Below are 14,440 nucleotides of genomic sequence, written 5' to 3'. Positions count from 1 at the left end.
GGAGCTTGATGAACCCCTGAGGGTGGAAAAAGTGAGGTGGATTCTGTGTGCGGCGATTGGCCGACGAGCTGCCATGGCCGGCCAGCACAGCCTGCCGCCGGTGGGGGGAGCGGGGGACGCATGGAAGAAGAGGGGAAGACGAGAAAAGGGAAAAGCGGAGCTCGCAGACGAGATGCGTCCATGGGCGAGGAGAAAAAGGAGTGGCTCTGGTCGTTCCTGGAGAGATAAGGTAATGGAGAGATAAGATAAGGCAGAGTGAACGGTGCGACCGGCGGAAACTCAGCCGGTCGACCGGCTATAAGCGTTTCCCTTTAACATGGCACCGAGACATTTCCATAAGATGTTTGCAACTATTAGCACATACTAAGGTCCAATTTACACAAGTCACCCCACACGATTCGCTCAATGCACTACTACATCCTCATTGTCGGGTGCAACATATCGGCTTGGTGGGTAATAGTACCTTTTGATCCACCTTCGAAGGGTTTGAATCAACAAGCAAGAAATACCTTTTTTTTCTCAATGTCTTGTTTTAGTTCACCGAACAGATTTTGCTACACACGGAGAAGGAAGCGAAATACATTGAGCAGCTCCCAAGTATCATCTCAGCAGCCATCATCCCATCGGACTCCATGTTTAGCAGCGAGATAGTAAGCATTAATTGGTCCTTTATCCCCAGCGTCGTAGAGCTCAGGAGCAACACTCTTCTGGTCGATCTCATGGAGTATAGGTGCCAATACGCTCCATGCAGCAGCTAATTCGTCACTGCGCATGAAGAGATGACTATCGCCATCTAGAACATCCAAAAGAAGATGCTCATATGAATCTGGAACTTCAACGTCGTACCTGCAAAGCATGCATCATGATTCAGTACCAGCTCTCTTGAATACTCCCTCCGTCCGTATCCGTCCGTATCTAGACAAATCTGAGACAAGAATTTTGGGACGGAGGGAGTAGATCACAAGATCCACCACAAAAAAAAAGGAAAGAAAAAGAGAATAGATCACGAGATGATCTCCATACCTGTCCCTGTAAAGTAGGTTGAGCTCTGAAGCATCCAACTGGAGCCCAAGACCCGGGACCTTATTGTTGACTTTCAGGAGAATGGCTTCTTCGGGTAGGTCACGTAAAACCAGCTCATTTGTGTCGAGATCTATGTCATGACCAAAACGTTCACGGTAGATATTGCCAGGGACATGATGAAATTGAATACGAATCTCAGCTCTGAAGGAAATGAAGGATTAAGAATCTTCAGCTATACTTGATCAATTAGGCAAGTGATATTTTGTTTTTCCTTAAATGATAAGCATTCAAAGATCTCAATAATGTGCTCAGAGGAGGGTGGGCTATTGAAAATAATACTTCCATCATCCGGAATTAGTTGACACTCAAACAGATGCATCTAATACTGAAACACGTCCAGATACATCCGTTTGAGCGTCAACTAATTCCGGACGGGGGGGAGGAGGGAGTATGACACAACAGTGTTACCTAGGCATAGGAAACACTATGCACTTCTACCTTTCGGGAATTCAAATATTTATGGAAGCTGTAACGATGATTCCATTATAACAAAAGGATATGATGAGGTCACTGAAATCTTACACTAACTTCTTTTGAGAGTAAGAGATAAACCAGCTAAGACATCTAATGGTAAAAGTTATGGAACTCATCGAGAGTACCTATTCTCCATAAGTCCCATTCCAGTCTTGATCAAAAAAGGTACCCCATCCCAACGTGCATTGTCAATGTACATGGCGGCAGCAAAGTAGGTAGGTGTCATTGATTTTGTATATCGGTCAACGTCACCAGAGGCATCTTTGAGTTGACCAAGGACGACATCCTCAATGTCCACTTTTCGAATTGATCTGAGCACCTTCACCTGCATAATATATAGTTTTCATAATCCTGTAACAGATATTAGCATTTTTTAACTTCTAGGATGGTAAGTGCATGGTTTCCTCTGGTATAAAATTATAGTGCTCTACTCGGTTACCTTCTCATCGCGGATATCCTCCCCATCAAGACTTACAGGTGGTTCCATAGCAAATAGTGCTATCGTTTGAAGAATGTGGCTGTGCACTATGTCACGGATTATCCCGTAGTTTCCAAAGTACCTGAAATGACATGGTGGAGGAACTAAATGATAATATAAATGTAAAATGGGAGCACTAATAATGGACTAAATTTTCATTAAAAACCCTGAGTAAATTAGAGACTACATTGAAGGTCACAACCCAGTTATAAGCTAATCATGCAGCATAAAACCAGGATTAAAACTGGTGCAGTACTAAATTTCCTTTGTTAAGAATTACTCAGCAGGATGAACTTGTGCTAATTTACGTAAAACCAGCATAGCCATATCTAGACTGTGCAAAACAAATGGTGCCTAATGATGATGTAACCTAAAGGGCTTCAGCATTCTTTTATCGATGATGACTTAGTGATGTTTCTTTTTCCGTAAGAGAAATGCCTTCATGTTAACTGACCTCCCTTGTGTTTCTGCTGATGTTTCTTCAGAAAAAACGACCTGTAACAATGCATGCACATTAGCAGTGTGTGTGTAAAAATAAAAACATTGGTGAAATGAGCTTGTTTCAAAAGTACCTGCACATTGCGTATGTACTTCCTACTCCATAAAGGTTCAAACACCAAATTAGAAAATCTCAAGACAGTGAGATTTTCAATTAGATCCTTCCCCAAAAGATGATCAATTCTGTGTGATATAATGTTTAGCAATAAGATTTAATGGAATGAAAGGTGCAGTAAAAACTAGTGACAGGACTTGTAACTTGCATGGATACAAGATGGTCACCGGTAGATTTGCTTCTCTTCAAATCTTGACAGCAAAGACTGTGTTACCCGTTGTGAGGACAAACTAGTGAAGCCAAATGGTTTCTCAATAATTATCCTATTCCAGCCATGCTTAGTTTGGGCACTGTCAGATAATGGCAATGCCACATCAAGAAGTGCCTCTTGGGGAACAGCAAGGTAGAATATCCGGTTTGCTGCACAAATGCCCTTTGAAACGAGAAGTTGGGAATTAACATACAAAGCCCAGGTTCAATTATAGCACTTGAATTCGATCCAACAGAATTTCAGAAGTATGATGTAATCTCACCTCTATCTGTGCCATTTTCGAATTTAGTTTCGCCATCCCATCTTTGTTATCATGTCCTGCATCGACATAGTATGTCCTTTTAAGGAATTCATTCAACTTTTCTTCACAGTTTTCACTGCAGCACAACAATATTATAAATATATATCAGATGAAAACTTCCTAAATTTAATAGCATGAAGCTTGGAGTCAAGGTCTGCTACCAAAGAAACGTACTGGTGATCTACCCGACAGGTCAAATTGGCTTCAATCATGGATCTTAAATCCTCGTCTGCTAATGTCTTTCTAGAATATCCAAATATGGCAACATTCTGCAATATAAAGCATTGAAGTCGTGACATGATGAAATGATAATACAGACAGCTGACAGGCAGTCACTAGATTCAAACTCCCATAAGGACTCGAAAATCTGATTATTCTACATCATTATTCACATATACAACACCACCTCTATTGGCACTAAGCCGAACTATGTATGGGAAATATGGAACTAATCCTAAATAGAAATTGATGATTCAGCGGGTTGATCACAAATATAGGATTGAAGATCGAGGCTTGTTTGCTACAGATCGTTCTAAAAAAGAATAAAAATGAAGGCAAGCAGAAGTTATGACATGTTGTGCTCATACCTGAGGAAGAAAACCACTGTAATACAGAGCAAATAGTGCTGGGAAGACTTTACTTCTTGCCAGTTCGCCAGTAGCTCCAATGACAGCAATGCAAAGAGATGGTATACTTTCAGGTTGGTCATCAAAGTTATCAAACAGAACAACGCCTTCCTCTAGTACAGGACGATCAGCTTCAGAGTGGTTGAGTCCCAGATGCATTGAACTTTTGTCATCGATCGAGTTATCTGACATAACAGAGCTTGTATTTGCTGTTTCACCTCCAGTTTCTACATAAAAGGAAGAAATAATGTGTGTCAGTGTGTGTGAAAGCATCTGGATGCAAGCAAATAACCACGGAGAAATTTGTGATGACAGTAGTAAGATAGTATGGTGAAATCTGGGGACTAGCATATTTCACAAATAATGCAAACTGAACATAACTTTCAAAGGCATGAAGCAAACTAGTGCCATGCACATGTAAAACTGCGGGAATGATAAGCCAGGAATCCCATAATTTTGATAGATATACTTGAAGTAGCAAATAGCAAGTGGTTTCCGAATACCAACCATCAGCAAGCTGTACATTCCGACGAGTTATCCTTCCAGTCAGCGATGCAACCTTGAAGCAGTCAGGAATTTTACCAACCCCTTGAATTTCCAGCTTTCTCTGAACTTGCGATCCATGCCTCCTCAGGGCCTTGTGGAGCTTCATCTTGGCAGCAATCCAACATTGCGTTCTAAGAGTGACAGCAGGTCCTGCAACCTACGCGCAGAAGCATCAAACAGCAGTTGATCAGCACTTGAATGTGTCCATGTCTACTAGTACATCTGACAGTAACTAAACCAGATGCAGAACAAATAGAACGCAAGCATCATCTGTAGGCAATATGGGCCTCAGCATTCCGTCAGCCTCAGGCGCCAGAACGAGCCACAAGAATCACGTGCTCACACACGCATTTCATCGAATATCCTGATAGGAGACAGGAGCACTTGCCCTTCCATCCACCCCTCTTGGCCCGTAGGAATGACGCATGACGCATCCATCGTCACAGAATCCAGCATAGCACCATAACCATAGCAACTTGGTAAAGGCATTTTATCAAGCAGGTCAAGCGCGCCACAAGGGTGGAAGGAGGCCGAAAGGCACGACGGCCACCAACCACAGGAGCTCGGCTGGAGTACTCACCGGGCTGAAGCGCGCAGCCCCCAACGAAGGCGGCGCTGGAGCTGCTGAAGCCGTCACGGCGAGGACCGTGGTAGCCATGCTCGGCGTTGGCGCTTCTTTCTCGGTCCGCCGTATCCCGCCCCGCTTCTTTTTAGTCTCACGGCGGTGGCCGGTGCCAGGATCGTGTCACTGTCAGGCCCCGGCTGATCTGATAGTGATAGACAGCCACGCGACAGTAGCTAGCTGTACGTGTCGTCGGTCTCAGTTATCACGAGGGAGTGGATAGCGACGCTCTGTAGCCGCCCCCGTTGGGATGGACATTTCGCAGTACAGCCAAAAAAGCCCTAGGAAAGTGACAAAGTACTCCTTGCTTTGCGAAATACGTACAGAGCAGCAAGTCTAAAAATAACGTTGCTCATGTGTAAATGCCGGTTGCTGATTGGGCTTTGCCCCAAGCGAGAATTAATCCTGCTCCTAAGCATTGGCCACCTCCTACTACAGACTCCGTTGCTCTATCAGTTGATGGATCTTTTTCAGTTGATTATGGCGCCGCAGCCGTAGGGTTGATTCTCCAGCGACATGATGGATCAGTTATTTTTGCAGCATACTGATATATTTTCAATTGCAATGATGCATTGGAAGTGGAGATACATGCGCTTATGCAAGGGATGGCATTTGCTATACAACACTCCAATTTTTCGGTGATTGTTTAATCTGATTCTAGTGTGGCGTTATCGAGTTTGACAGGAGATGGATTGATTCGTTCTGCCTATGGACATCTCGTAGCTGAAATTAAGGCATTGATGAGGGATGGGGGGTTTATTCCCCAGAAATTAAATAAGGATCAAAATAGAGTCGCTGACCGCTTAGCAAATTATAGTCGCGTAGAGTGTACCGCGGCTGTGTGGATGCATCTCCTTTTTCATCGCAAAAAAAGGACGCGTGCTCCTGGGAGCTAAACTTTTTCGCTATCAGCTACCGCTTTGCCGTTTCGAAGCATGGGATGCAGTTTCACTATCCAAGTTCTTGGTTATGACAAACACAAATTGGTACTACTGAATTTGTATGAGAAATATTATTGTCATCGTCGCTATTGTTATTGTTTTTCTTTAAACAAAGGCGTGAGCTTTGCCTCGTCTATTAATTAAGAAGTTTATTGTTACAAAGATACCCTACAACCAAAAGTGTTACTCTCTTAATATTATTTTTTCTAACTTTTTAGCACCCGCTTTGGCCCAAAGCACGGCCTCCTCTTTAATTAAGCTTAGAAGGATTGGATGTGGAACGATCTTGTGACAGAAGACATGGGCATTTCTCTTGTTTGAGAGAGAGACCATGACTTTCCTATGAGGGGTGTTGGCATATGATAAATTGATCCACCAATTTTTAACGTAATTTTTGGAGTGCCACAAGATGGTATCAATGTTTTCGAGGTGTATCCAATCATTGACAAAATTCCAAATGTAAATTGGGAAGCGGTTGTTGTGCAAAAGTAGTATACAAAAATTACACTCATAACTCAGGTTTGGAGCCCGCAAAAACAAACTCAGATTTGCAAACTATGCCCATGCAGAGAGAGTAGACTGTTAGTTGACGCAACATCTAACGATGTGTCTGTATAATGAGCTATGCTCCTGCGTGAGCTTGTGGACTTATTTATGGGCATGTAGCTTTGGTTTTTCTTCATGAACCTATTTATGGGCCTCTGATTTGTAGTTTCTCAAAACACGGGAATATGAAGGGAAAAAATCAAAATCCTTCAAAAATCATGTGAACTTTTTTCAATCAATGAGGATGTTTTGCTGATATTCAACTGAGCTGCGGAGAGACTCCTGAGTTTCTAAAAAAAGATGAGTTGAGACTTGGGAGGTCAAAAAAGTTGTAACTATTTAAATCCTATATAGAACTAGAAAAGCACGTGAAGTCATAATTGTGGGGCCCTCTTTGTTCGCAGGGTTCTCAAAATACAGGAATAGAAAAAGCATATGATTAAAATGTCATGTTCTCTTAAATGCTATAGGACTAGAAAACCACATCAATTTGAACAATATGTGTATGATGCCACAGAAAAACAAAAGTTATACAAAGAGATTTGAGTGGATAGATATTTTCGTTCAAACTATGTGCAAATCAATCCTTAGGAATTTTTCCTATCCCAAGTTTAAATCCTCCACAAATCCTATGAAATTCCTTCGAATCGTAGGTTAAATGATTTATACGCTAATACGTTATAGTACATCAATGAGTAACAAATCGAACGACATCATCGAAGTAAAGACTAGGACCCTGGGAGAAAGTCGAACCACATCAACCAATATCCTCCTAGGGTCCTAGTCTTTTACGACGACTTTCTTAAGCTTCCGATGCAAAGAAGATTGATAGACCACTCAACACAAGAGTTGTTATATTCATGGAACATGATTTGACAAAGGCTATGAATATGAAACTGGTTTCGTGTCTTTTCGAGCAACTGTTTGATTTGAAAATCAATTTCAACAAGAGTGAACTGTTATGTTTTGGGCGCGCCAAGGAAGAAAAGAAAATTTATAGACAGTTGTTTGGCTGTGAGTTGGGTATCTTCCATTTAGGTACATGGGAATCTCAATTCATCACCGAAAACTAACCAACAAAGAAGGGAAGTACATAGAGGATCAATTTGATAAGAAACTAAGTTGTTGGAAGGGCAAGCTTATGTCTTATGGGGCCGGCTAATTGATAAATTCCGTGCTTAGAAGTATGCCAACGTTCCTATTGTCCTTCTTTAAGTACATGTCGCCGATGTCGGGTATGGAAAAGGTTGGATTTTTATCGATCACGTTTTTTCTAGCAAAGCGATGAGAATAAATTCAAGTACATGTTGGCCAAGTGAGATATAATTTGTAGGCCGAAGGACCAAGGGGGTTTAGAGATTGAAAACCTTGAAGTAAAGAACAGATGCCTGCTTAGTAAATGGTTATACAGGCTTTCTACAGAAGACGAGTGTGTGTGGATACAAATTATTGTGTAACAAGTATTTGCAATCCAAGATCCTCGCACAAATAACGGTACAACCAGATGATTCACCTTTTTGGAAGTGGCTGATGCGAACAAAGGTTGGCTTTTTTAATAGGGCCAAATTAATTGTAGGGAACGGTAATACCATTAGGTTTTGGGAAGATACATGGCTAGGGGAGATGTCACTGTCCATACAATATCCAACCCTCTACAATATTATACAATGTAAAGAGGCTTTTGTAAGTGCAATTCTAGGATCAGTTCCTTTTAACATTTAGTTCAGGAGATCCCCAGTGGGGAAGCGATGGAATAGATGGATACATCTCGTGCACAGGTTGATGATGTCAACCTTTCCGATGAGCCAAATACACTACATCGGAAACTTTAGGTGTCAGGGGTATTCTCAGTGAAATCAATGTATATAGATTTGATAAACTCTGGTCCAATCCCAAAGTCACTTCACACTTGGAAAATTAAGATGCCTTTAAAGATAAAGATAAAAGTCTTTGTGTGGTTTGTTCGTAAGGAAGTGATCTTGACTAAGGATAACTTGGCAAAACGTAGTTGGAAGGGTAGTAAACGGTGTTGTTTATGTGATCAAGATGAATCGATCCAACATCTGTTTCTTAAATGCCCACTAGCCAAGCTACTGTGGCGCACATTGCATGTGGCCTTTAATGTAAGTCCTCCTAACACCATTGCTATTTTATTTAGGACTTGGCTAAATGGGGTGAAGTCTAAAATAGCGGCGCATATTCGAATCAGAGTGTGCGTATTACTTTGGGCTATATGAAACTGTTAGAATAACGTATTTTTAACACACAAAACATCACAATTTTTTTTGCAGGTTATCTACAAAGCAACTGGCTGGATCCCTACATGGTCGTTACTCAGCCATGCGAAAACAAGGAGCACATGGCTTAGGGGTATGGAACTGTCAAAATGAGGTGATTTTTAACAGAGAAAACATCACAATTTTGTTTTGCAGGTCATCTGCAGAGTAATTGGCTAGGCCCGTACATGATCATTACTCAAGTATATGGCTTAAGGGTGCAACCATTAGCAAAGTATATGGCTTAAGGGTGCAACCATTAGCAAACGGTAGCACGTGAACCGATCTTGATCGTAGTCCAATAGGATAGATGTAGTCATCTAGTCCTATTTTTGTTGATTGTGGCAATGTTCTTTTCTTTTCAACTCATTTTGAGTTCACGTATCGTACCATATACTTGGTGGGTTCTTTGGTTAATAATATGGTTGCATGCATCATTTTAATGCGGAGTCGGGGGTGATCCTCCTTTAAAAAAAATACAAGATGTTGTTTTCGCTTCTTGCTTCCAACAGGTGCAATCAATGGGTCCTCTTGGACCTTTTATCTACGTTTATTTATTGCTAATACAAATGTACAATATGTCAATCATAAATTCATGGTAACTTACAGTTACAAGCCTTACCCCTACCTGGCTACTTGTACAACATCGAAGTACAATATGAGAACACAAGGTGTCAATATATTTTTCAGAGGGAACTGAACCACCAATCTTCTGCAAATGCGTCGCAATTTGTCCACATTTCTTGGATCAGCTCATGAAGCGCCAAAAGATGGCGCACATGTTTTACTCCCGTGGCCTTGCAAGCCAGAGAGAGCTCAGGGCACGCAAACGTGAAAAATAGTCATGTATTGCAAGGAGAGCTCGAGCAGCTTGCCGTATTGTCAGAATTCTTTGCATTTGATGCAAAGTTTGTTGCCGTAGATTGTCAGCCTAGCACAAATATAACGAAAAAAATCTTCAGAACTATGAGCATCTAACGTTTCACGGTTTTCTGAAAAGCTGCACCGACTAGGAAGGAGTACTGAGTAACTTCTCAACAAAATTAGGTGAACGATTCCTTTCACATTAGAGGCAATAATAACAAAATTACATATTTGCAGGACCAGAAGGTAGAAGAAGTTTTAAATACCTGGCGAAGGAAATTCTCAAGGGTTCCAAGTTTTCCCATAGCCATAGCCATTTGACCCATGTAGTTTGCCACGTTTCCTGAAGATCCTGATGGACCAAGGGAACCAGCCAACGTTTCAGCCAAAGATTGCTGCAATGCCTCCATTCCTTGTGATAGTGCATCCTCGGCCTGGTGTGAGGATTGCTCGAGGCTGGATAACCCCATCAACTGCTGCTCTGTTAGAGGCTCGAGCTGATTTACAAGGAGCTGAAAATTTACAAGAAGATGAGAAATGTTGTATCTTCAGGTATACATGAAAACGAACAACAGAACCTGACATTCAACTAGTCAAAAGTATTTGTCAGCAGGTTTCCTTATAGATTGAGTATATAGTTTTTGCACCTTTAGAAGCTCAGACGAACGAAAACCCCCAAGCCACAAAAAACACCTTTCAGCAGGTGTTTTCCACATGCCTGAAAGTATATGAAACACATCAGCCTTTGCAGCAGCGCCCTTCAGCTTGAATATTTCGTCATAATGTGCCATTATTCCATCTACAATAAGACGGAGGTCACTATCACTTGCATGAGCATTTACTGCAGTCCTCAGCTCATTTATCTGCTTATTTTGCTCCTCTAGCCATCGAGTATATTCTAAATCAAATGTCATCGCTCCTGCAGAAACAAGCTTACTATTTTAGTTGTATTCCCAATGAACACTCAGGAACAATTAAGCATGTTCTGTACTTTTGAGAGAACTTTTAACCAATGATTGATTAGCAGAGCGTGAAAATGCAGGCGTGAGCAGACAGAGGAAGAAGTTACCATTTCCACTCATAGCATGAGTTTGATCCCCAGAGCTAGAAATGAAGATTCCCTACAAACAACATCGAAATAACAGATTTAATGGGAGATCGACTGGACACTGCCAGCATCGGCCAATAGGTACTTACTTGCTGTCGAGCTTTCTGGAGTTCTTGTTCCAGGCTTGCAAGTTTCAGCTTACTGCTCTCAAGTTGTTGTACATACGCCTTAAAAATAATAAGATGCATTAGGATGGCTCTTAACAAATAATGAACCCAAAATTGAAGGCAAATAAGAAGTCGATAGTTACAATTCAGAGCATATGTATATTATGCATATACTGTCAGTTATCAAGGATACAAGTACATCAAGAAACAAGTCCCTTGGTGATTAGCTGATTGCCAGCTATTTGTTTGAATCAAGGGCGCCTTTGGATTATTTACTTATTTGTTTTTGTAACTGAACATGCCTATCAAGAATTTGGCAAAATTCAGTGGTATCAAAAGTGCTAGAGAACCGCTCACATATCATACACCCACTCAACAGCTCATCCACGACATCACCGCATAACTGCACCATCATGCAGCAATAGCTCCCCAATGTAAATTAGTAACACAAAGTTACCTACGTTACACATGGATGGATGCATTGTTATGGTACCTTTTTCCTCAGACGACTTTTTCGTGCTGCCTCGCGATTTTGGGCAAGCCTCCGCAATACCTATGGAATAGCAAATACATTGTGTAAATACCATTTATTACTAAGGGATAAGAAACATTCTAGAAGAATAGGATATAAAGTACCACCTTTTGGTCCATAGGCCTGTCGGACCTGTCAGATGGTTCAGATGAATTAGAAGGCACGATAGCTCCATTTTGTCCGTTTTCCATCTGCACAACTTGGTTAAGAAAAATAAGAAAATTCTGCTACATATGGAAAAAAGAGAGGTTGGCATGCAACAGCAAACAAAAGCTAAATTAATAATATCTTATGAATTTCAACTGGCACCAGAACTTAACAGGCATTTCAGCAAAGAATGACACAATTTTCCGTTTTGTGTGGTTGGTTTTTGAATTTGTTTATTCATCATATGGAATGTAGTAACAACTCGATGAGATTATAGATCATTTATTAGCACCTAATAGCTAATACGGTGTTCATATCCAACATATAGGAGGTGTGCTTAGTCAGGTATGTTTTAAAAATGCAGGGGATGATAATAAATTATCATGAACAGCCCTTCTATTTGTCAAAAAAAAGGGCAAAGTATTCAAGCTATTCACGGATTTCACACTTTAATGTACTCCACATTTAAATATTTCCCACCTGATGAAACTGATAGTGCAGCAGCAGTAGTCCTGTTCACTTTTGCAAGTTGATATCTAATTTAAGAAGTGTGTTGTTTCTTTAGGCACTGGAGCAAATGTGTACAACAATCTGCAGAGGGTAACATGGACATGGCAAAAGAAGCATCAAGTATTGGCATCAAAATCATCCAAGTTAAACTTGCGCGCTTCATACAAATGAAGTCTGCCACATCTTTTATCAAATACAGTACCAGTTTTCACCTGTTATTATACTTTTACACCACAACTCAGGATAGATACATTACATACATTAATTCCAATTCTCTGCCTAGCTTTCACAAAAGATCAAACCAGGTGCCTAATGGATAGAGAAAAGAAGGTTTACCCTTTGATTCTTATCGTCAGTGTCCACAACTATGGATGTGTCAGTCCTCGAACTAGCATCAGCCATACCGGGGGTTTTCCAGCTCAAAACAACAGGACAACAAATCGCTTTGTTGCCCCTTTAGTTCAAGCAGGGTAATAAGGGCGCCTGTATCCTTTATGTGTCAGATCACTCCGAGGCCAGAGCCGTCACCTATCCATCACAAGAAAAACAAACAGATATCCATACATATTAGCACAGCGCGTAAAGGCTGTCCAGCAGTGACAAATTCAACAGTCTAAGCGCAGACATATCTTACCTTTTCAGAGTCAAATTATCTGTAGGCACGGGATCTGCAGAGAAGCACGCAAGAGATAGTGAGCTGCCATGGTGCGGTGAGGAAATTCGAGGTGCCTAGGCACTTTGGCAGATCGCACCTTCCCTTATAGTAGCACAAGTAATTCCAAAAGTAAACAAGTACAGCAGGACAACAGCGGGACGGGAGATAATTCAAGGCAAAGGAAGCGGCAAGTACAGATTTTTGCTAGCTCGTAGCGTCAATAACTAAGCTTAGGCCGGCCGGCCTACCTTCCCCCCACAGCTCAGCCAGCGCCAAGCAGCGGGAAACACCTAAGAATTCGGAATTAAGTGCCGTCTCCAGCCCGACCTCAAAGCATCTCACGAGCTCCAACCAGCAGCACCCACGCGACAATTGTATGGAATCGGAGGTGGTGCCAAGGAATCAGGCGGGAGAGAGCGGGATTAGGGCTTTCAGCTTACCACGGGGGGCAGTGTCTGCGGCAGGGGAGGAGGTCGAAAGGGAGGGAGGGCCCGCTCGGCGTACGGATTTGGAGGGAGGCCGGCCGGCGGCCGGCGGCCGGCGCCGCGTGAAGCGGAGGAGCAGAAGACGGGGTCGGGACGGCAGCGCGGAGAGAGAAGAGGAGAAGAAACTGGGGGCGGCCGGGTTGGTCAGAAGGGAGAGAGAGGGGCGACGATGGGGGTGGGGTGCGTGCGTGCGCTTCTAGTCAAAGGGCTGAAACACAGCGGCTGATGGGTGGGGTCTTGGGCCTACGCCAGCGGTGGGGTTTGGTGAGAAGAGTGGGAGGTCCGCGTTTGGCTTTCCTACCACCTGGGGCTCGGCCGCTCCAGCACGACTCCAATATGGACTTTCTCCGTTTCTACAGGGGAAAAAAGCCATGAAATCATATGCACGTCATAAATCGCTGTTCGGCGTCCGTTTCGGGAAACAGTTTAGCATCACTCGCCTGAAACACATTTTGGGTCATTCAATTTCGGATGAAAGAAGCAGCCGACGGAGGGAAGTAAGAAGCACGCGTCTGCAAGCTAGAAAAGCCCTCTGCGTCTATCTTAATGTGGCAGACAACCCAATTATCTGTCTTAAGGGTGTGGATGGTGCAAGTTCGCCGGAAAAAACTTGTCGTCGCCGGGGTTAGAGGGATGGCCGAGGGCGGCACCAGCTGGCGGTGGGTGGCGGTTGTCGGGAGGGCGGGGTGACGGCAACAGGCAGTTGGGCCGGTGATACATCAAGCGATTTGAGGAAGAAGATGAACAAGAGACCAGGATGAAGGTTGAAGAAAGCGATCTAACCGTTCATTTTTTATCCAACGACTTAAAACAAATCGACCAACCCAAAATTCCTTTTTGGACGACTGTCATCTAGCCAGTCCTTCGAGAAAAGAAAATTATTGTTTGCCCGCATTTTCTATTACAAATGCTATTGTACATGCGTCAAAACTTTCACGACCCGTAGCAAACGTCCTTTAATCATTTTTCTCCAGGGAATTAAAGAGTTTTATTCATATGAAATCGCTCTGTCACTGCCAGCCATCAGGCTTGTGACCAGAAAGCCAGAGGGGGTCTATCCAACATCTTGTCACCTTTAGAGTGCAACTTTGCTTTCCATAAAGGTGGGTCAAGACATTAGCATATCTTGAGCATCTACAACTGGACGCCTTAAACCCCCATTATACGCCCGGGCGGACGATTGATCAAAAAATATGACCTAGACGGGCTCCTCATACCGGCCCTAGACGCCCGGGTTAACCGGCACCCCTCATATCCAACCAAAATCTTGGGCGGATATGGGGAGGCTCGGGCGCTATGTCGGACCAGACAGACC

General features: G+C 42.7%; 2 protein-coding genes across 2 annotated transcripts; both read right to left on the bottom strand.

Annotated features, from left to right (window-relative positions):
* Positions 1 to 330: 330 nt before the first annotated feature.
* On the bottom strand, positions 331 to 5,215 carry LOC123097637 (inactive glucose-6-phosphate 1-dehydrogenase 4, chloroplastic). Its single transcript, XM_044519426.1, has 12 exons — positions 4,913 to 5,215; positions 4,294 to 4,489; positions 3,748 to 4,013; positions 3,335 to 3,429; positions 3,122 to 3,236; positions 2,816 to 3,021; positions 2,608 to 2,716; positions 2,490 to 2,530; positions 1,997 to 2,117; positions 1,683 to 1,882; positions 1,024 to 1,224; positions 331 to 846 (listed from the first exon to the last, which is right to left on the bottom strand). Exons 1-12 carry the CDS (start codon positions 4,988 to 4,990, stop codon positions 606 to 608), a joined length of 1,869 nt encoding a protein of 622 aa, XP_044375361.1. The 5' UTR covers positions 4,991 to 5,215; the 3' UTR covers positions 331 to 605.
* Positions 5,216 to 9,230: 4,015 nt separating this feature from the next.
* On the bottom strand, positions 9,231 to 13,153 carry LOC123097636 (transcription factor TGA2.2; the record flags this gene model as incomplete). Its single annotated transcript, XM_044519425.1, is given in 10 exon segments — positions 9,231 to 9,648; positions 9,848 to 10,093; positions 10,229 to 10,500; positions 10,651 to 10,702; positions 10,779 to 10,856; positions 11,290 to 11,349; positions 11,436 to 11,519; positions 12,322 to 12,513; positions 12,620 to 12,653; positions 13,081 to 13,153. Coding segments are annotated over 8 exon segments (1,005 nt in total). The 3' UTR covers positions 9,231 to 9,501.
* Between the last annotated feature and the right edge of the window lie 1,287 nt (positions 13,154 to 14,440).

Source organism: Triticum aestivum, chromosome 4D, assembly GCF_018294505.1.
Source record: "Triticum aestivum cultivar Chinese Spring chromosome 4D, IWGSC CS RefSeq v2.1, whole genome shotgun sequence".
NCBI lineage: Eukaryota > Viridiplantae > Streptophyta > Magnoliopsida > Poales > Poaceae > Triticum > Triticum aestivum.
Note: the sequence above shows the minus strand (reverse complement) of the source record. Positions and strands in the feature narration are given on the sequence as shown.